Below are 21,078 nucleotides of genomic sequence, written 5' to 3'. Positions count from 1 at the left end.
GTTGGCTGGGTTTCCCAAAGGAAATACACATACTAGTCAGTATGTGTGTGGTTCTTCTCAACAACACGCCCTTTCACTGTGAAGATAGATATTCCGTGCATAGATGTGCCACGCAATGAGGCTGGTATGGTAGGCCTGGCTGAGGCCTATGGTAGACCCGAGGCCTATATTGGTAGGCCTGCGAATGGTTTTACTACTGCCACATGTCGACAGGTGTGTGTGTAGGCTAAAGAGGCTTTAGGGAAAGGGTTTGCTTCTAAATGTATTCATGCAGGAGGCCTTACGTGCGCAATGAGGACGTATGGCTGTGCTCTAATCTAGGTAATCTATGTTGTTGTGTTTGACGGGTGCAGTACTTAGTTTAGACAGTATTTGGTTTAGACTAGTCATTGGTTAGACCAGTCATTAGTCCTACAACTACAACCTATCTCAAACCCTCACCCTAAACCTAACCTCCCACGGGGCAGCACACCTAAACATAACCTTAACCCATGTCTAACCAATGACTACTAGTCTAAACTAAGTATGCACCCTGTGTTTGACAGTGTTTCCCAAAAAAGGACATGCAGCCAATTACAAAGCAAATACAACCAAGTACAAATTGAATTGATCCTAGTCGATCAAAATCCTGAGATCATTTGTACAAATTTGGTGAATTAATGTTTCTGTAGTTTCAGTTGCATCCCACAATTCTTAAATGCTTTCCGTCATATGGTCTGGAGCACGGAAGCGCTGAAAATGAGCAAGCAAAAAAGTGGATGAGACGCCTCCTTGCCACTTCGGTTTCATCTTTACAGTAGTGCAAATGTGTCCCAATATTATAAATATAAATCATCCAAGCTTTTATAGAGCGCTGCTTGGCAGAAATTCAAAATCTGTGAGTGGTGCAACTCTGTGTGGGGGTCCGCAGAACTTCCAGATGCACAGGAACTAGACCAGGATGCCAGCCCAGTTCCGGCGAGCTGCCCCACGTCCAAAACGGTCGAGAAATGACCGTTACCGTGTGGGGGTCCCGAGGGTGTCCCTCTACTGTATGTAGTGTGACTGTACTGTCACACCCAAAATCATCATCATGTGTGTGTATTAGGCTGCACAACAGTGACACTTGGTGATGAAAACAAACCAAACCTCTCAAAAATCAGACCCGTCTGAAGTGAGTGGTAACTGTACTGTACTGTAATGTACTGTACTGTACTGTACAAGCCCTCCTCCCTGGCCTGTGTGTCTGTGTGTTAGGCTGTGCAACAGTGACACTTGGTGGTGAAAAAACGCTATAACACTATTTTCATGCTCGGACACAGGGACGGACACAGCCACACACATAGCCGTCTATCACTCAAAAATAAAAAGTTATAATATTGTATTTTTCTGCAACAGTGACATATATTAGCATTTGTGGAGCCCCCTGTGGGTCTGAAACGACATCTCTACACAAGGTCATGCATTGTGTGTAGATGCCTCTCAATAAGTGATTCAAATTCAGGGTAGATTGGTTGATGCGTCTATGATTTTTGGCAGGGTACAGTGGGCACCTGAGGACTCTGGGGCTGGGCACCATTTTTTCTTACATTTGTTTTATACTTGGGGGCAAAATACAAATAATCTTCAATCTTGTATACTTCAATAATTGGCACGACATATGTTATTTAGCATGATACACAAGAAGTTGAAGGCTACATTCTGAAAATGATGGTCCGATACATTTATGATGCAGACTACTTACTGTGCAATTGTGCATGCAGTTCAAATCATGTATACTTTAACGAATACAGGATAGGACGGTGGTACTAGTGGGGCACTAGGGACATATGTGTAGCCCATATTTTGTCATGTAAAGTATACATGGTGTGAACATTACATCTTTATCAGGTCTATTTATCCTTCACCTTCTTGTTTATGTCATGTATACTTAATATATTTTGTATTTATTTTTTTACATTTTGAGAAGAGAAAAATGGACATTTTACACCGAGGTGCTCACTCTTCCATGGTACTACACCGTTACCCATACTTGCACCGAGCTCTGTTCCATAGCTCTAATGCGTTAAGAGCTAACTTGCACCAATTTAAGTACCGTGCCCACTCAACCTGTACATGCTCTCAGGGCTTCGGTTAGTGATATTGTGTCAAGTGACCGCAGACCAGCAGCCAGTTCATTTAATGTCAACCTTTTAAGCCCGGTTTATACTTTATCATACGACGTTGTCGCACGCCGAACATAACCGATAAAGACCTGACCTTTTGTGTACTAGTAGATCGACTATGTTCAAACACCATCGTAGGACGGAGCATCAATTAAATTAAATGCCTAAAGTGTATAGTTAGCAACAATTAAGCTACGAGAAAGCAGCCTTTCGGCACGACGTTGAACTTGACACGTAAAATATTGTATGTAGCGTCAGCGTGTCGCGTGACTAAAATACGTGATGTGATGGGGGGGTTCAACTATACTGAAAACAAATGTGTTGACAATAATCGTGTACCAAACGCGATGGAATACAGTACACGTTATCCCTTTTGGGTTTTTTATGCCTGCGCGTTAGCATTACATGCCAACACCGCGTCAGTATCCATGATACGTCGCTGACGTTAACGACACACACAAACGCGACACTTTTAATGTCAACATCCAGTCTGTCACTTCACTGGTCAACCTAGGACTGGTCCATAGCGTTAGAAGGCCGTTCTCCTAACACTAGAATACCCACTGGTTATATGTATTTCAAACTGCAGCTTACCATAGAAGTGTCTTAATCTATGGTTCTGGTTAGCATTAGCCAAGTTAGCAGCTAACGCTAGCTCCGCTGTAGCATTATTAACCAAGCTAGCTAAACAACAACATTCCAGTATTCCAATGCTGGGTTCCAGTTGTTTGACCAGCTCACTGGTCAACGAATTGGAAACCATTATGGCATGTTGTTGTTATTATTATTACAAGCAGCAGCTGCTAAGATAACGTTAACCTAGGCTTGAGCATCAGCCAAGTTAGCTAGCTAGCTGGAAAACAGAGCCCAGATACTCGGGAGCTAAAAGGTTAATTCACATAACGAGTGTCTTTTCTATTAATTTCTGTTGTTGAAGATGGCGGAGAAAGAAATTGTTATTTACCTTAGAATGCTGGAATATTTAACTTCGCTTAGTGATGTTTTGTTTGTATGAGCAGTTGTTTTAGCTGACCATGAATTCTGTAATTTCTGTGTCGAACTAAAAGCAACGTTCAAGATGGCTTCCACTCTGATTTGAGCCCTCCCACAATCATCATCACACTGGTCAGCTGGTTTCACATCTTAAATCAGTAATCATCTTGAAAAAACAAATGCATGTCAAGGACCCCCACTCAAATTGATATGTAGGCCTATTTTGGCCACAGACAGACCCTCATCTGAAAATATTGTGTGCCCCATAAGATATTTGTTGAACTGTATCTGCTATATTACAAGGTCATCACCGGTTCACCTCCCGGTGAAGTGTAAATGAGCAAGAACTAAATCCCTGAGTGCTCACTGCTCATCATAAGCAAATGAACACAGCCATCAGTTGGTCTAGCTGAAAACGGAATTCCCCCTTGATAGTAGGCTATACTACTGTATAAATAAATAAAAGTGTTTACGTTGTTCCTCATTTTGCTGGGGATTTTCCCTAGAGGCCCCTCCTCATAGCCTACCCCTGGGAGTCCCGCAGACCTCACTTTGAGGACCACTGCAGAGTGTCTGCCTTTTGTGTTTGTACTCAGAAATCACAGAATTCTTAATTCAATACCCGACAATTTGCGACAATTGACAAATATGTTATACAGTGGAGTAGTGGTGAGCTTCTCTTTTACTTAACACTTAAACCCTGGCCGATATGGTTGACTATGCTATAGTAGGCTATAGTGTATTTTCAGTTTTCTGTTGTTGTGGGGAAAGCTATCACTGAAAATAGCTGATCGACAATGCTGGTACAAAGTGGTTACGTTTGTAAACAAACAGTGTTTGTACTGTAGCCACTCCTATCAAACTCCAGCAAGAACAAAAGCAGACAGACACAACCTTTATAGGAAGACGACAAGTTTCACTGCCCCTCAACAAATCAAATGTTTTGTTCACCAATTTAATTTGAGAAAATATACAGGTGACAGTACTTAAACTGCGACCTTCTTTCACAATTATATCCATATCATGATATTAGTCTGTGATTTGGGATATTGTAGCCTACTATTGTGATATGGCATAAATCTGTTCTATCGAATTTTAATATTGGATCAGAAAAAATCGGTATCTGCAGATCAAATGATCGGAATCGGATCGGGAGCAAAAAAACTTGATCGGGACATCCCTAGCTTTCTACCGTTCTAGCTGCATTTTACTGTGGGAGGGGAAGGGGAAATGGAGAACAGGGGGCATCTATGAAACAATTCAAGGTCAACATGTATGTTGGGACAGGATTATAGGCTGATGGGTGTGGGTTACTTTTTTCTACTCCACTGAATGCATCTCCAACCCAGTTGCCACTAGGATACAATGTTGCCACTGTACGTTTATACAAATAAGTATTAGTTTAGTTTAGAACATTTCACGACCACAGAGAGAGGCTAACTGTATCTTTCAACTTTCTTGTAATGCCACATTGTCAATTAATTCCACCCACTGCTCACGTAATAGTGAGGAGCCCCCACCGGGAGGACATATTGCCTCCATGACATCTACTTCTCCTGTTCAACATCCCGCGCTGACAGGTGCTGACCCAGCCTTAAGAGTAGGCCTATGTGTAGTGAAAAATATCACCCTGCCAGTCCACGCGCAGCTTCCTGAAACATGGCCAAACGCCACATTATACGTTTAGTTAGACCAGGTGTAGGCAACCTTTATTGTCAAAAGAGCCATTTTGGCCCAAAAATGTATTGAGAATCTGTATGTAATGTATGCTTTTTCTGGTCTTTCAATAAATATTACTGTATGTTTTTTGTATTGTTTGCTAATTTAAAAAGCAGATCAAGTAAGCCTATACCAGTAAGCCAGCAGCATTGGTGGTAGAAGCAAACAAATATGTCCTAGCATTAATACATTATTTATTTTCCTTCAATAATGTGTTTTTGTGTCACAATAGGAAAATGTAAGATTAAGAATAACACTCTGCCTACTGCAATAATAAATTATGATTACATTGTAAAAATCACACCCGTGTGAAGTGAGGGACGCTCTTATCATGCTATGATTAGGTGATGTAATGATGATGTAAAACAAATGGTGTCAAAACAAACATTACATTCTCTTTATTGTTAATGGGATTTAATGTTTGTGTTAGGGACAAGATGACGCAAACTTTCCCTTCGTTGTCAATGGCGTTTTTAAAACAAACATTGAACTAAAAACAAACATTAAACCTGATAGGAGGGGCTAGCGCCCCTCAAAAATAAGAAAGAAAGAATAAAGAAAACCTCTTATTCCTTCATACATCTTTGCCCTAGCAACAGGAGCTCTAGGGCCTATTAAGAGCCACATGCGGCTCTTTCTAGCTCTAGAGCACAGGATTAGACACTCGGAAAGCTGGGTGGACAGGCACTTTTGGCCCTGCACCACCTGAACGCTTTGGATCAATGCCTTACAGTTTAACTACTTGTGGCGCTGTTGGTGTTTTGAGCAACCAACCCAGCAACAGAATCTCAGAAACAAATATTGTACTTTTTACTCGACTACAATTATTTCACATCTTTTCTTACCAATTACTTTGCAGATTTAGATTAACAGAAGACTTGTGCATTAACTGATCAATTATGTTTACCCTATGTAAGCGACAGTATTTAAAATCAGCCCCACCTTTACCAGCTGCACTATTAACCATGCACTTAAACCTTTTTTCTATAGAATCTACAAGCTCACAATATACCATGTTGTGATGCATTGTGAGCTTGTAGAACTGCTATTTTCACCCCAGAACAGGGATGTGGTTAAATGATTAACCGATTAATACATACAGTACCTACTAATTCAATATTACCAATGATTGTGAAAGGTGCCATTCTGCATAATGAGTACTTTTTATATACTGTAAGTATAGTTTGTACTTTTACTCAAGTAACTATTTTTATACAATACAACCTTGTACTTCTATGTGATAGAAGTATAAACAGATTAAGACAGCACAGTGTTAAGGGTGAGTGCAGCACAGTGTGTGAGTGCAGGGCACATAAGCCTTAAATTGAGTCGACTGCAGTCTGAGTGATGAATTTGCATCGCACGCCAAGTCGTTCGAGTTTCATTACTCTATCTAAAAATAGCAATATGTTGCTCTAAAAATCCCATGTGGAGACCCTACACAGGGGATTGCAGCATTGTGAAGGGTGCCAATAATGCTGACAGAACACCCATGTTTATTTTCTTTTTTTGTGGTAAAATCGAAATGGTTATCCATCCATCTTTAAAGCTTCAAACCAGAACTTATTTTAACCAATCATAGTGAGCATGTTATTGTTATACAATGTAAGTAGTAAGTGTACAGTAAATGTGCAGTGGTTGGAGGGGATCTCCCTACTCTAACATTGAGACATTTATACCATACTGTCAGGTTGGACACCTTCTGGTTGACAATGTCAGATTGTCAGTATAGTTATTTGAAACAGATGGGACACTGGATTGGACAGTAAATATGCCACTCTTTGTATTGTAGTTCTGACATCGTTACAATTGCCTTTCTCCGGCATAACAGACATAAAATGTATGGCTATAGAAATAAGCCAACATTATGTCACTATACAAATTATATCAATCTACTTATCAATAATGTAATTATGTGCTTTGTTTTAGATTTGCAATAGTGCAATGTGACGAGTTTGAAAATAACAATATTAACCTCTTTCAAGGATGCTCTGCAAGGTTTATTCAGTGGAGACAATTCATCCGATGATGGCTCGTCAGAGACTGGAAGAGAATTCGTCTGTGATGACGTGAAGACAGGCCTGCAGCTGTTCCATGCCGTGTTCCAGCCACTGGCGTACAGTCTGGTTTTCCTGCTGGGTGTAGCGGGGAACGGCCTCATGATGACTGTGCTGCTGAAGCACAAGAGACTCCTACGGATCACAGAGATCTACCTGCTCCATCTAGCCGTGGCTGACCTCCTGCTCCTCTCCACCCTTCCCTTCATCGTGGCCGAGAGTGTCGTGGGATGGCAGTTTGGGGACTTCCTCTGCAAGTTGGTCGGCCTGCTGGAGCGCCTCAACCTCCTTTGTGGAAGTCTCCTGCTGGCTTGCATCGGCTTTGACCGATACTTGGCTATCGTTCATGCTATTCCTAGCTTGCAAAGTCGCAGGCCCAGAACAGTGCACCTGACCTGCGTGTTGCTGTGGCTGGTCTGCTTGGCCTTGTCGGCTCCCAGTGCTATCTTTTACTCTGTGGCTGTGGTTCCTACAAACCCACTCGTGCTCTCCTGCGCCTTTAACCAACACGGCACACATGCAAACAACTGGATGCTGGCCAATCTCTTCTTGACACACGTCTTTTGCGTCCTCGTACCCCTGGCTGTCATGGGGTACTGCTACACGGCGGTTGTGTTGACACTGTGCCACAGTCAGCGGAGCTTAGAGAAGCAGGGTGCCCTTCGACTGGCTTTCATTGTCACAGCTGTGTTCTATATCTGCTGGCTGCCTTATAATGTCACCATGCTGATGGACACCATGGTAGTCTTGGGAGTTACCTCTATCTCAAGCTGTGAGACCTACACACAACTGGAACAAGCCTTAGTGGTGACAGAGAGCCTGGGCCTTTCACATTGCTGCCTCAACCCTTTCCTGTATGCCTTTGTTGGGGTGAGGTTCCGCAATGACCTGCTACAGCTGTGCTCTAGCTGTGGCTGCAAGCCTGCTTGTCTGACACGCCTCATGGTTCAGGGACAATCATCATCCACCTCCAGTGGCCAACTACAAAACTGGTCAAACTGTTAAATGTAAAATAAAGAGGCAAAAAGTTAGAACATTGCTCATCTACAACAATCGCAACACAATATTAATCTGAGTCAGTAAATGTAATGCCTCAACTCCTACAATGGGGGTCCCAAGTTCACACATGATTTTTTGTAGTGGGGAGGGGGACACGGCCTGAAAAGGGTGAGAAGCACTGACCTAGAGGTCTGCATATTTTAGCCACGCTTTGGTTTGGGGTGTTTGGTGGTAGGGCTTCTTCTCGAGCGACTTGTTCATTCTCTGGTGGATAAATATGCTGTCCCAACTACACATGTATTGTGTACACATGTAACGATTTCAGCGTTTTCTTTTTTGTAATTACGCAGTGTTTTTACCATGCCATGAAGGATATTTCTGTAATAGTGTAACATCCAGCAAACTTGTTACAATTGACAATATGACGTTCGTTTTTACTTGCATTCCTCTTATTTCTATCCTGCAAAGTAAAAAAATAAAGTTTTTCCATTATACTGCAACTGTATCCTTCACATTCGTTATTAAACATTACAGCCAACAGCTGAGCAGTCAAATAATAACTGAGACTGAAACACCATGTTATAGATAGACCAATATTATTCTTTTTTTTTCTTTTCTTTTTTTACTTCTATTAAAACACAGTTAAACAGTACCATTGCAAACAATCACAAATTGCATCTTATTTACAGCAACTATATATTATATATTTTCCTTTGCACAACAGTTTGGTAGTTGGTGAAAATAATCAATGATATTAAAACAAATAGAAATTTGAGGCACTCCTCTCCCATCCCCCAATATTGTTCTCCACAACAAATACACACTTCTGCGAAATATACAATTTTTACAGTATTTTAGAAAATGGCTTGAGATTTGTCATTAACCGTGTTTCAGTACAATTTCTTAAATTCGTTATTGTACTAGAAATTCAAGATTCTCCTTTTTTTCTCTCCTTTCTTTCCTTCCTTCTTTTTTTTTTTTTTTTAAAGTTTTACAATGCATCTCTTTTGAACAACTGCGGGAACAACAACATAACCTCTGCCTATCGACCTATCGACCTGGCAGAGATAAGTAATAAAAACATTTGGACATGATGGGGGGAGAAAGCTAAATTGTGTAAATAAAGTTTTTACAGTTGTGTGTGAAATGGATCAGAAAGGCATGTTGGTCATACTGCCGGGGCCATAGCCCATGGGACCGTCCAATGACATACCCCGCTGACGCAGAGCCTGGGGTCCCATCATACCGGACTGCGGATGGGGAGGGCCCATCATAGGACCCTGAGGGGACATGAGAGGCCCCTGGGGGCCAAAAGGATCCCCCGCGCCCACAGACATGGCGCGCTGCTTGGCCTGCATCATCATAAGGTTCTGCTGTGCCATCAGATTGTGCGGGTGCTGTTGGGGGGACATCATGCCGGCCTGCGGGTGTGACGGATGGTGCAGCAGGCTGTTTGCCATCATGGCTTGTTGCTGCTGCTGCTGTTGCTGCTGCTGTTGGAGTTGCTGCTGAGACATCATGCCTGTCCTTCCCATCATGTGTCCCGGGGGACACATGGGACCCATGCCTCCCATGCCTCCTCCCATTCCCCTAGAGCCCCCCGGGTGCATGGCCATGCCCTGGCGTATGATCCCGCCGTGTGTGGGGTGAGGCGGGAGCTGCTGCTCGGCCATCATGTTCTGCAGGTTGGCAATGTGGGGGTTGGAGGAGGGCGCATTGCTGTGCGGCGGGCCAGAGGCCGAGAGCTGCTTGAGGAGCTGCTGTGTGGTGGGCTGCTGCTGGGGGCCCTGCCCGCCATGGTGGGGGTTCCCCTGGGGCTCACTCTTGGGGAAATACGAGAGGGTGCTACTGGGCTTGTCAGAAGGAATGATTCGGGAGAGGTCGAACTCGGGGATACCCGTGTGCGAGGTCCGCATGACATCGCTCAGATCAGCTCCGTGTGTCATCGAGGCGAAGGGATTGGATGAGTGGGATGATTCCGAGGGATGGTGAGAGCCTCGCTGGTGAGAGAGACCCTTGGCCAGCAAGTGCAACTGCTGCGGCGGCATGACCACATCGTCAGCGGACTGCGAGAACTGCTGCGCCATCCCTCCCATCGGGGAATGCATGGGTCCGTGGGGCTGAGGCTGCATGCGGCCAAAACCAACCATCTGGTTCTGGGACATGGGGGAGACGTTGCAGGGCCCCATGCCATCCGACGGGCCCCCAACCATCATGCCAGGTAGGCCCATAGGGTGGTTGGGTGAAGACAGCATGGGTCCAGAGGTGTCGTGGGACAGCGGCTGCTGCCCCTGGAGGACCATCCCCATGGGGCTCTGTGGGTCGCTGTGGGGGCCCATCTGGGGGTTCCCCATGTTCCCTGATCAGCATGGGAAAGAGCATGTTAAAAGGTAGGGTAAGTGATATGTTGTTGGTTAAAACAAAACAGTGTTTGTTAAAAAGGTTAAAGCTCTATTATTGTCATAGTAAACATTGTTAAGAGTGTTTGTTCAGTAACAGAGGACAGGACACCCAATCCCTCCAGCTCTTTAGTCAACAGAAATTACATGTTCAGGTGGGTTGCCAATTTCATCCAATCAGGAGAAAGTTCCCATTTATCAGCTTACAATATGGTCATCCAGCTGTATGTTCATACATCTTTTATACAGCAATATTTGCAAAGCACTTCTGAGCGGTGCTGATAGTAATGCGTTACTGTAACTTCACTACCATAATTTATTACTTTTCCAATTCAATAGCAGAGTTACAATTACTAATTATTTTACAACCTGGGTCCTTGGATGATGATGGATGGGGACAGGGGTATGAGAGCTAGTTATACCAGTTACCCTGACGTCATATGCTGGGACGGTGCATACGCATCAAAAGTGCTGGGACGGTGCATACGCATCAAAAGTGGCGCAAAGTAACCACAGTATACCGCTAATCAACTTACAAATTACATATACACACAGAGGCATTTAGTATTAATATCACTATAGTCTAAGATTAAGTAAATGTAAAGCAATTGACAATTTAAAATAAATAATTTAATTATACTGTATACGTGATAATATATTTTATTTCAGTTTATATACCTTTTTTTCATCGGATATCGATGATTTATTTTTCTTTGAGAAACTAAAAAGGGATCCAGAATAATTCTAAATCAATAAAACTCTATTTCTTTTATAGATAGAAACTTGTACCACTTCATAATACTACTTCTTTACATACATAAAGTAGGTAGGTAGCAAATAGCTAAACCTAATAATTCAACATTTCAAACGTTCCTTCACAGAGAAGCTGAGATTTGACAGTTTGTAGCGGTCGACAGTACTTGCACGCTCTGCGCACTAAGCAAGTATATGCACTCGACAGTGCAGTTCTAGTTGTATTATGTTATTCACCTTGGCCCATATGCACTTCCCATCTGAATAGAGTCAAGATGACATGGCACAGGCCTGGTATCTATTGTTTTGTGTACAGCTTGGTCCCATGACACAACGAAGTTCCTCTCTTATCGTTGTATACAACTAGGCTCTTTCTCTGCTTTCCTCAGAGCACTACTGTACCACCCTGAATGTTTCTCTGCTTTCCTCAGAGCACTACTGTACCACCCTGAATGTTTCTCTGCTTTCCTCAGAGCACTACTGTACCACCCTGAATGTTTCTCTGCTTTCCTCAGAGCACTACTGTACCACCCTGAATGTTTCTCTGCTTTCCTCAGAGCACTACTGTACCACCCTCAATGTTTCTCTGCTTTCCTCAGAGCACTACTGTACCACCCTGAATGTTTCTCTGCTTTCCTCAGGGCACTACTGTACCACCCTGAATGTTTCTCTGCTTTCCTCAGAGCACTACTGTACCACCCTGAATGTTTCATGCAATTCTCCCATGAGATCATGTATTATTAAACTTCTATCTCATAGTCATAGTGCCAAATGTCTCCAACTTCATTAATTTATGCAAATCAAACTAACCTATACAGAATTCATTGACAATAATGACTCATTTTAAGTAACCTTTCCCAACACTGCTTCTGAGCAACATTTCAAACTATGAACTTTCAATCATTTACTATAAGCCCCCTGTAACCCCCTAAAGGACCCCTGGGGTTCCCAAAGGAAGCTTTGAGAAGGAAAGGACATGGTCACGTGACTGGGCCATGACACTTTCATGGATGCTTTCATGGGAGCCAAACGAAGCCAGAAGTTCGGCAGAATGCACTGGAGTCATGAGAGCTCAGTGACCAGCTCATGAACAAACACTATTTCTGAATGACTGAGACCTTTTGTAAAGTAATTGCTTCTGGAAAACAACAGAAGACATATATATGTCTGCTGTGTAGCTTTTTGATGTGTACACTGTGTAATTTTGATAGAGATATGGTATTTAAAGAGCACAAAGTACCTTTCTGAACGTACCAAGTATCGCGAGACTTCCCACCGTTTCCTGTCTGGCAGCCAAATCTCACGATACCTCCGAGTCAGAAACGATACCTACTGCTGTGATTAGAAAACAATCTGTGCTATGTCTTCGTTTATATTCCTGAACCGATTATATGACATAAGTTCTCAATTGTTCAGAAATAATGTTTGTTATGAGCTGGTCCAGCCGGCTCCATTCACTGCCATGTATTCATTGAACCTCCGGTGTGAGTTTTGCTCCCATGAAAGTGTCATGGTGCGTGACCATTTCGTTTCCTTCTCAAAGCTTCCCAGAAGATCCACTGTTTTACGGTACCTGCGACGCTGACACCAGACAGGAGAGGGCGCTCCGGAAGCATCTCGTCATCGGAAGTGGCGATGGTTTTGATGGCGTCGTGGTAGAGCGGAGTGGAGCTGGGCATGGCGTACTTGGACATCTGGGACATGATGAGGGACAGAGGGTTCTGGGTGTGAGGGGCGCCGTGAGGGGCTCCGTGAGGGGCGCCGTGAGGGGCTCCGTGAGGGGCTCCGTGAGGGGCGCCGTGAGGGGCGCCGTGAGGGGCGCCATGAGGCGCGCCGTCCGGAGAAGAGTTGAACGGCATGCTGGGATTCATGGAGCCCGGCTGGCTTATTGGAGTGGAGTTGGAGCTCCTGGGGGGCAATGACGGGTCACCTGCAAAAATACATCATACATTTAAGGCAATCGCATGGTGATCACAATGCATTACATCACAAGGCCAGGCCTAGCTTCAAGAGTTGCTATGTTTTGACAATTGTTGATTGTTGTTTTAAGTATATAATGAGGCTTAAGTGATTAAACCTAGAAAATACAACACATATCACCGTATTATGATTCTTCTCATATCACGATATTATGGATAATATTGATATACCAGCCCTAGCTAGTACCAACTGATAATTACTACAAGGTCAACACCACAAATGTGAAAAGATGTAGTGAGTAGAACATAAACAACTGTATGGTTTTTTTTATAAATCTCTGCTGTACAGAATAGCTTATTTCATTGTATTCTTTGGTATGTTTTGTTTGTTTGTTTTCCAAAGAAATGTAATGACTGAAATTGCAGATTAATCTAAATGTAACAAATTATAAAACATATTGTGTGAACAAACACAAAACAGTTCATTTAATTACACCTCACTGATGATAGTCAAATTAATTTATGAAGCCATCAAAGTTGGAGCATTACTTGAAGTAATAACAGTAAAACAGTTTAATAACACAATGCTATCCAATATGTAGTGGGGGTCCCTGCTTCATCTCTCTATTAGCTAATCTGTCCTTGGCCTGGAAAATGTTGAAGACCGCTGGCATAAAGCATAAAGCGTTGCAATGAAAGTGAACAAAAAACTAGACGAACTATGATATAGAGCGTTGCAGTCCTGCCCCCTTTCATGACGACATGAGACCCAGAAGTTAATTTCCCGTTCATTTTCTCCATACGCTTTTCAAAAAAATGATTTAAAGACGTTTACGCCACGGACAAAGCCAACTCGAGTTGTGACAAATCATGACAACAAATAATTACAAAGAAGAAAAACAACAAAAAAAGTGTAACCTGCCGTTTTCTTCTTCTTTCTAATTATTTGTTCGTCCCGAAATTTTTTGTTTGTTGTCATGATTTCTCAACTCGAGTTGGCTTTGTACGAGGCTCAAAAGGTCTTTAAATAAATACTTTTTTAAATGTCTATGAGGAAAATTAACGGAGAATCATTTCCTGGGCCCTGGTAGGGGGTGGGACTGCGACGCTCTATATTTAGTGTGTGAATATGTCTTTTGGGGTTCTGTCCATACCGGTCTCCGTAGAGCTGCTTCCTCCGTTGCCCACTCCCTTCCCGCCGTTGGGTCCGCCCGGACTGGGAAGAGCCGTTTTCGGGGACGCCCAGCCCGGAGGAGAGCCCCCGGGCATGGCCGGTGATTTGAGCTGTCCGGGTGAGCCAGAGGGAGAGCGCAGGCCGAGGGCGGAAGACCCCATGACCTGAGGGGACTTCATGGAAGAGGACGAGGGAGTCCCAGCGCCAGAGGCCGGAGGGTGAGGCCCCGTGGAGGACATCTGAGTGGGTGACTTCAGTCCTGGAGCTGGGCCAGTCACCGAATAGGATCGTCACACAAATAATTGCAGTTAACAATTTAATTGTGTGTTCTTTTGCATTGAACACTGGAATATATAAATGCAACAGTTCTGTTTTTCTTTTAGGCACAGGGCAGTTATGACAAATAACTTAAATGTACAAATAGATTGTCTCTGGCAGTTGGAAACCTCTTACTTACTTTTCAGGATTCAAATTCAAAAATAGCAGATCTACTAATCTCTCAAGACACATTCAGAGTGGGAAAAAACAGCAGGGGGCTCTATTTTTCCTCTTTTTTTCCCAATGGGTTCCCAGATTGCAGATCTACAAGCTCAAAACCGAGCTTGCACATCTGCTACTTTTGTGTGACTCTGTAGTGTGATCAAGTGGGGCGTTAATTTACGAGAAAAACACATTTTCCAAGTCAATATGGAAAATGAATTCACTACTAAATGTACTGTATAATATAATTTAAACTATACACAACATATCTCTTGGCAATATACGAGCCCACGTCCACGATTCCCGATGTAGCCGGTCGATTTGACATAATGTGCTGCCAAAAGGAGGAGTAGCGCGCCTGCTGTCTATCATACAGAATAAAGTACACTGGTAGGGACTCCTTGGGACAAAACCGTTTTAAGGTCTGTCTATCATACAGAATAAAGTACACTGGTCGGGACTCCTTGGGACAAAACCGTTTTAAGGTCAACCACAACAAAGCAACTCATTGAGTTGCATTTGTGTGGTTGACCTTATAAACCGTCTCGTCCCGTCTCAACCCTTTGGTGTGGTTTGGGCTTTAGGGTTAGCCACACTAATAATTGTGAGCAGGCCTACCTGGAGCAGAGGGGGAAGGCAGCAGAGGAGACGGCTGCTGGCTGAGGGATGGAGACTTGAGCTGGTGTGGTGGTGGCATGGCAGGCGAGGTCATGGCATTGATGTTGAGGGCCAGGTCGGAAGGGTGGCGAGTGCCAAGGCCTCCTCCCGCCATGGGCATGTGACTGAGCCGCGATGTGGCCCCCCCCATCTGAGCGGGACCACCCTGGTGGTGGTCGCCGGGCCCGAACATCTCGGGGCCGGGGGGATGCTGCTGGAGGTACGCCCCCTCAGCCTGTCCACCCCCTCCGAAGGGGCTCTGATTGGGAAACTGGAGTGGACCGTCGGGACCTCCCGGGATCATCCCCTTGTTTCCGCCCCTTCCGTTCTGGATCGCCCTGATTCGTGCGATCTCCTCCGGGCTTAACATCTCGCCCAAATCTCCGCCTCCTCGCAGCTTCTGCACCAGCATCATCTGCTGCTGCTGCTCAGCGCTCATCATGTTCATACCCAGGCCCCCCAGCGGAGAATCCACCAAGTCTCTCATCTGGGGAGGGGGGCCTCCTCCCCCAGCACCAGGAGAGCCCATCATCACGTCACGGGAACCGGGGAAGTCCATCGGCTCGCCCCGGGACGACAGACCGCCCCGGGGACCCATTCCCATGTTAGGAAACCCCCCGGGGTTGTCCAGGAGTCTCTGGCCCATGCCGGCCTGGTGCTGCTGCTTGGCCAGGCGGTCCAGCTCCAGCCTGTGGAGCCCCTGCAGCTGGCGCTTCTCCATGATGCGGAACATCTCCTCTCGGGTCAGGAGGCGATCCGGGTCGCCCTGCAGGTCAGGGTACCAAGTCACCATCATGACATTAATGTTGACTGTTCATTATTCTAGAGGCCATATTTACATTCACTGCAGCTGCTTTTTGTCCAAACTAAATAACAAAATGGTATTTATGAAGGACAGGCAGTTATACGCCGTTAGCTTCAGCCTATTCCTCTGTGTAACAATTTAAAGTATGTTACAGTATTTAATGCTACGGATACGGATGAAAAAAACACTACAGAAAACTAACTGTGATTAAAGATTGAATTGTGTTTTTGGCATTGAACATTGGAACATATGAATCATTAAAATATACATAAAAATTACAGACAATGACCGGTACCTATAATCAAAATTCAGTGCAGTACTGTACGGTAATGTACTATGGTCAAAACAGGCCATGTGTTTAAATAATTTCATACATTCAAACATTTTCCAAAAGAGTGGAAATAGCCATTCGACAAGCTCACACCACGTTGCATCGCAACGCGTTGTGAGCTTGTAGACCATCTATTTCCACTCTTGTTTCAACAGATGCAATGCAGGCAATTCTGACAAAAAAGTTAGTTGTGGGAGGCCTAATAATACCTGCATGTGCTGAGGGGGCGGTCCGCCCGGCCCGCCGGGGTAGCAGCCTGGGTGAAACGGCCCCCCGCCACCTCCTCCTCCTCCCATGTTGCTGTGCATGTCGTCCAGCCACACCATCCCCGGCCTGGGGGGCCTCTGATGATGATGGCCCCCCATGCCTTCCACCATCGACAGAACGGAGCCAGGGCTGCCGGGGAAACTCCCTCCTCCTCCGCCTCCACCCGGAGGGCCTCTCTGCATCTGTCCCAGGAACCTGGGCGCGCCGCGGGGCCCTCCCTCCGGTTGGTGCATGTCCATCATGCGTGCGTTTCCTCCGCCCATCCCCCCCCCTCCTCCTCCTCCTCCCCCCATCATGGCCCCGGGGGGCGGCGGCCACTGCTGCTCTCCCCCGGGCTTGCCGCTGTGGTGGTACGGGGGCGGCGGCCCCCGCATCATGACGGGGCCGCCGGCACCGTGCTGCATGGCCGCCATCTCCGTCATCATCCTGAAGTGCTGCTGCTGCGCGTGTTGCTGCTGCTGTCCGTGGTGGGGCTGCATCTCCTGCTGACGTCGCTTCTCCTGGGAGCAGGCGGTGCAATAGTTAATCATAACTGGACCGATTGTGAAGAGAAATTAACCTTATCTTTATCTTTCAGTCTTGATTCTGCTCAAATATAATCAGTGTTTGGGGTGGGGGGTTGATTTATGTTTCACTACAGCTTAAGAAAAAAGCTGAGCATGCTCAGGCTGCTATGTTCGCTCATTTTGTGCAACACACTGTTGTATGACTAAATATTAAATAGGGCTTAACTTCTTTACTGCCATCTAGTGTTCAAAAACTGTGACTGCTTCTCTGCCGCTGGTTCACTACCGAGCTTGTTGTCCTCCCGGGTTAAACAGGAAGTGGAACGACACCACACAACACAGCTCACACCTCACAGCCTTTAGCTGGCAGTACAACCAGCTACATTTTCTCAGCGATGAGATACAAAATCACAAATGATTTATGATCGGCAGATGCGGGCCGGCTCACCATGGACAGCTCTCTAACCTTTGGAGATACGGCGCTTTGAAAATCGGGTTATAATGGAGGCTCAACGGAGCTGGATTTAAAATAAACATCGCTGCTGGTGAAGGAGGAGGGCTATTCTACCCGGAGCAATGCTAAAAGGTAAACAGACGGACAGCGCGTTCATATATACAGTAAACGTTTGTCTACGCTTATAAACGTAGCTAGCAAGAACAGGTCCCAGACTAATCGATTGTGCCTAATACTGCCTATTATAAAAAACAACATCGACCCATTCTGGATGGGAACCCATTTTGGTGTTTTAAGCATTTCATAATACTTTAGCTATTGAAAATTCGAGAAAATGTGGCGCAAATCTTTGAATATACTGTATATTCTTTCAGAGCGAACGTTTTTAACTAAAATCTTTGCTTCTGGGGGGGTCCCTGGAACAACATATTTTCAGATGGGGGTCGACGGCCAATTACATACATTTTTGGGGGTCCTTGACATGAAATAGTTTGAGAACTACTGATATATATAGAAACAGGTATTTCAGAAAACTGTGATTCAGAAGGCATTTTAAAGATTTTGACGTCAGGCCTAAATGGGTTAATCAAACATGGAATAGACGGTAAGAAAGGAATGGATTGTGGCAGCTCTACCTGGTAGTACTCCTCCTGGAGTTTCCTCCAGGCCATCTGCTCCGGGGTAAGGCCGTCCGGGCCCATTAAGGAGCCCATGTCCAGCCCGGGGGAGAGCTGGTGGTGGGGGTGAGGGTGAGAAGGCATGCCGTGGTGGTGGGAGCCCATCTGAGGGCTCTCCATGCCAGGTGCGCCAATGTTCTGTGTTTGGGACATAATGGACTGCAGGGGCTCCTCATACTTCTTCATTACTCCCATAGGGGGCAGTGCAGAGGCCATGATGTTACCGCTGTTGCAATCCCCGCCATTGTTGTTGCCGCCATTGTCGTCGTCGAGGCCGGAGCCGCCGTGCGCGTTGTTGTTATTGTTCAGGTTTGAGGAGTTGTTGTTGGGGTTGTTGGGGTTGTTGTTAGGACCCCCAGCGTCCCCACCAGGGGTGGGGGCACCACCGCCGGCCCCGCTCCGCAACAGCAATCTCTCGATGTCCCTCAGCGTTTGCAGAGAGCGTTCCCTGTGCTCCAGCTGCTCTTTGGAAAGGCTGGCCGCGCCCCTCGGCCCCGCCTCACCCTGCAGGTGTGCCGACAGGACCGAGGGGCTGGCCCCTCCTCCTCCCCCCGACGGGGAGCCCCCCCCTGCCCCACCCGGCCCATCGCCACAGCCTCCTCCAGGACCTCCCGGAAGCAGACCTGCAGAGGAAGCAGTGCAGGGTTATTAAAACTCACTGAAACTAACACAAATAATAATGTTTTATTCTTTATCAGTATTTTATACACAAGTCCTTGTGTATTCTTAAAAGCTGTGCCAGTTTTAAGAATTTCTTAAATACAACGCAAAATAGCCAATATACTGTACAAACTCACAATGCATTGCCTTGCATTGTGAGCTTGTACATTTTGACAACTTTTTAACTTAGCTCATACATTTGAACACCCTTTTTTCTAATCTGGAAAATATAAACTAAACTAGCTAACCAATTTAAAAATAAATAAAGCTAAAATGCTGAACTAGAACAACCTTGAGACGGGGTGCTTCCTCCTCCTCCTGACTTGTGCGGATGAATGACGCTGATGTTATTGCTGGGAGCCCCGGTGGTGGGCCTCATCTGGGGCGACTCGCTGTCCGAGTGCCCTGCCGAAGACGCCCCTGCGGCGTGCGAATGGCTTCCAGCCACGCCCGCAGAGGCCGGCCGTGGCGTGCCGCTCTGGGATTTGGGGGTGCCTACGGGCGGAGAGCTGCTGGAGCTGCTCACCTTCTCCGACAGGCTGGAAAGCTTCCCCAACGCGAGGCCCTGTGGTACACCACACAATGGACACAATGCTATGTCATAGTATAACAGGGAAGCAAAGTCATTTGATGTCATCAGAACGGAATGATTAGGAGAAATAGCCAGCCATCTGACATCCTATGGCATTTACATATACTCTATACTGTATATTATGTGAATTAAGTGAAATCACTGAATATACCTTTAATGAGATCAGTATCAGTATTTTTTCTACAAACTCGCAACATCTTTGCGTCACAAAGCAATATTGTAAGAATGTAGATGTGCAATTTTAAAGTTCAGTTCATAATTGCCTTGTTTGCGTGTTTATTGCATAATTAATTTAAAATGTATATTAAGTTAAATGTTATTTTCATATAGGCTTATTGAAGTTTACTGTACACCTAATATTGTATAATATATCACCCATTCTTGAGATAAGGGACAAAACTTTTTTCAAACTGGATTTTTTTTTTTTTTAAGATACATTCAAATCAAATAGATGTATTTGTAGACACAGGTCTCAACTACCAATCTTGAGAAGGAACAGGTTTTTCGCATAACATTTCTTTCTAAAATGGGACATTTATGCACTTAATACCTGATTCATGTCAACTCCGTCAGACACACTAAAATCCCTTTTAATTGAATTTTATGATTTCAACAATAATATAAAGTCCTCAGTTATCTTATAATGGCTTTCAGTAATCAAGTTAAGTAATACAAATCTTTAATATTATTTTGTTCCAATATCACACTATTATGAAATATCCAATTTCTCAAAACCGTCATTTCAACCTTTATTTTCAATATTATAACATGAAAACCATGTAAAAAAAAAAAAAAAATCATCATTACGTATCATTTCAGTTGGTGTTTCAATACATAAGCACAAAAGATTTGACAGCGAATTTTCTATTTATTTGGAAATTAACAAAAACATCACGGGACGAACGTCTGACGGAGTTGACGAACATCTGACGGAGTTGACAAGTTTAACTGATTTAGGTTCTAGACCACCTAGGATCTTGATTCTGGTGACTAATCCCACATTTTCAAGGATGAGGAATACAGTGGTACTATTTAGATTTGCCCTGTGAACATGGCAGCCATTTTTCTAAATGGCCGCCAACTTTCTGTTATTTCCCAATAACTCAAGTTCTACACCACCTAGGATCTTGATTCTGGTGACTAATCATACATTTTCAAGGATGTGGGATACATTGGTACTATTTAGATTTGTCCTGTGACCATGGTAGACATTTTTCAAAATGGCCGCCAACTTTCTGTTATTTCCCAATAACTCAACCTACCTAGGATCTTGATTCTGGTGACTAATCATACATTTTCAAGGGTGAGGAATACAGTTGTACTATTTAGATAGTACAGATGTGATGAGGTCAGCACATGTCGGCACATTTGGGCAAGTGGCTATGGCCAAACTAGGGGGTCTATGGCCAAACTAGGGGTCAAACTCCTTGGGCTAAATTCGGTGAGGTGAACAGTGAGCAGTGAACAGTGAGCGAAAGACTGAAGACAGAAG

At 44.7% G+C, this 21,078-nt stretch overlaps 2 protein-coding genes across 2 annotated transcripts in view; one reads left to right on the top strand and one right to left on the bottom strand.

Annotated features, from left to right (window-relative positions):
* Nucleotides 1-6,780: 6,780 nt before the first annotated feature.
* cxcr5 (chemokine (C-X-C motif) receptor 5) lies at nucleotides 6,781-7,918 on the top strand (the record flags this gene model as incomplete). The annotated part of the gene is made up of 1 exon (XM_080772850.1): nucleotides 6,781-7,918. Exon 1 carries the CDS (start codon nucleotides 7,016-7,018, stop codon nucleotides 7,916-7,918), a length of 903 nt encoding a protein of 300 aa, XP_080628976.1. The 5' UTR covers nucleotides 6,781-7,015.
* Nucleotides 7,919-8,198: 280 nt separating this feature from the next.
* The window catches only part of bcl9l (bcl9 like), a 56,338-nt gene continuing 43,458 nt past the window's right edge, over nucleotides 8,199-21,078 (bottom strand). The window contains exons 7-13 of the mRNA XM_080772849.1: nucleotides 19,286-19,559; nucleotides 18,293-18,957; nucleotides 16,640-17,197; nucleotides 15,256-16,060; nucleotides 14,138-14,422; nucleotides 12,638-12,994; nucleotides 8,199-10,271 (exon numbers count right to left, since the gene is read on the bottom strand). Of these exons, the coding sequence (XP_080628975.1) occupies nucleotides 9,064-10,271; nucleotides 12,638-12,994; nucleotides 14,138-14,422; nucleotides 15,256-16,060; nucleotides 16,640-17,197; nucleotides 18,293-18,957; nucleotides 19,286-19,559 (4,152 nt within the window). The 3' untranslated portion in view covers nucleotides 8,199-9,063. The remainder of the gene's footprint in view (nucleotides 10,272-12,637; nucleotides 12,995-14,137; nucleotides 14,423-15,255; nucleotides 16,061-16,639; nucleotides 17,198-18,292; nucleotides 18,958-19,285; nucleotides 19,560-21,078) is intronic.

Source organism: Protomyctophum bolini (assembly GCF_963924005.1).
Source record: "Protomyctophum bolini genome assembly, chromosome: 9".
Classification (NCBI taxonomy): domain Eukaryota; kingdom Metazoa; phylum Chordata; class Actinopteri; order Myctophiformes; family Myctophidae; genus Protomyctophum; species Protomyctophum bolini.
Note: the sequence above shows the minus strand (reverse complement) of the source record. Positions and strands in the feature narration are given on the sequence as shown.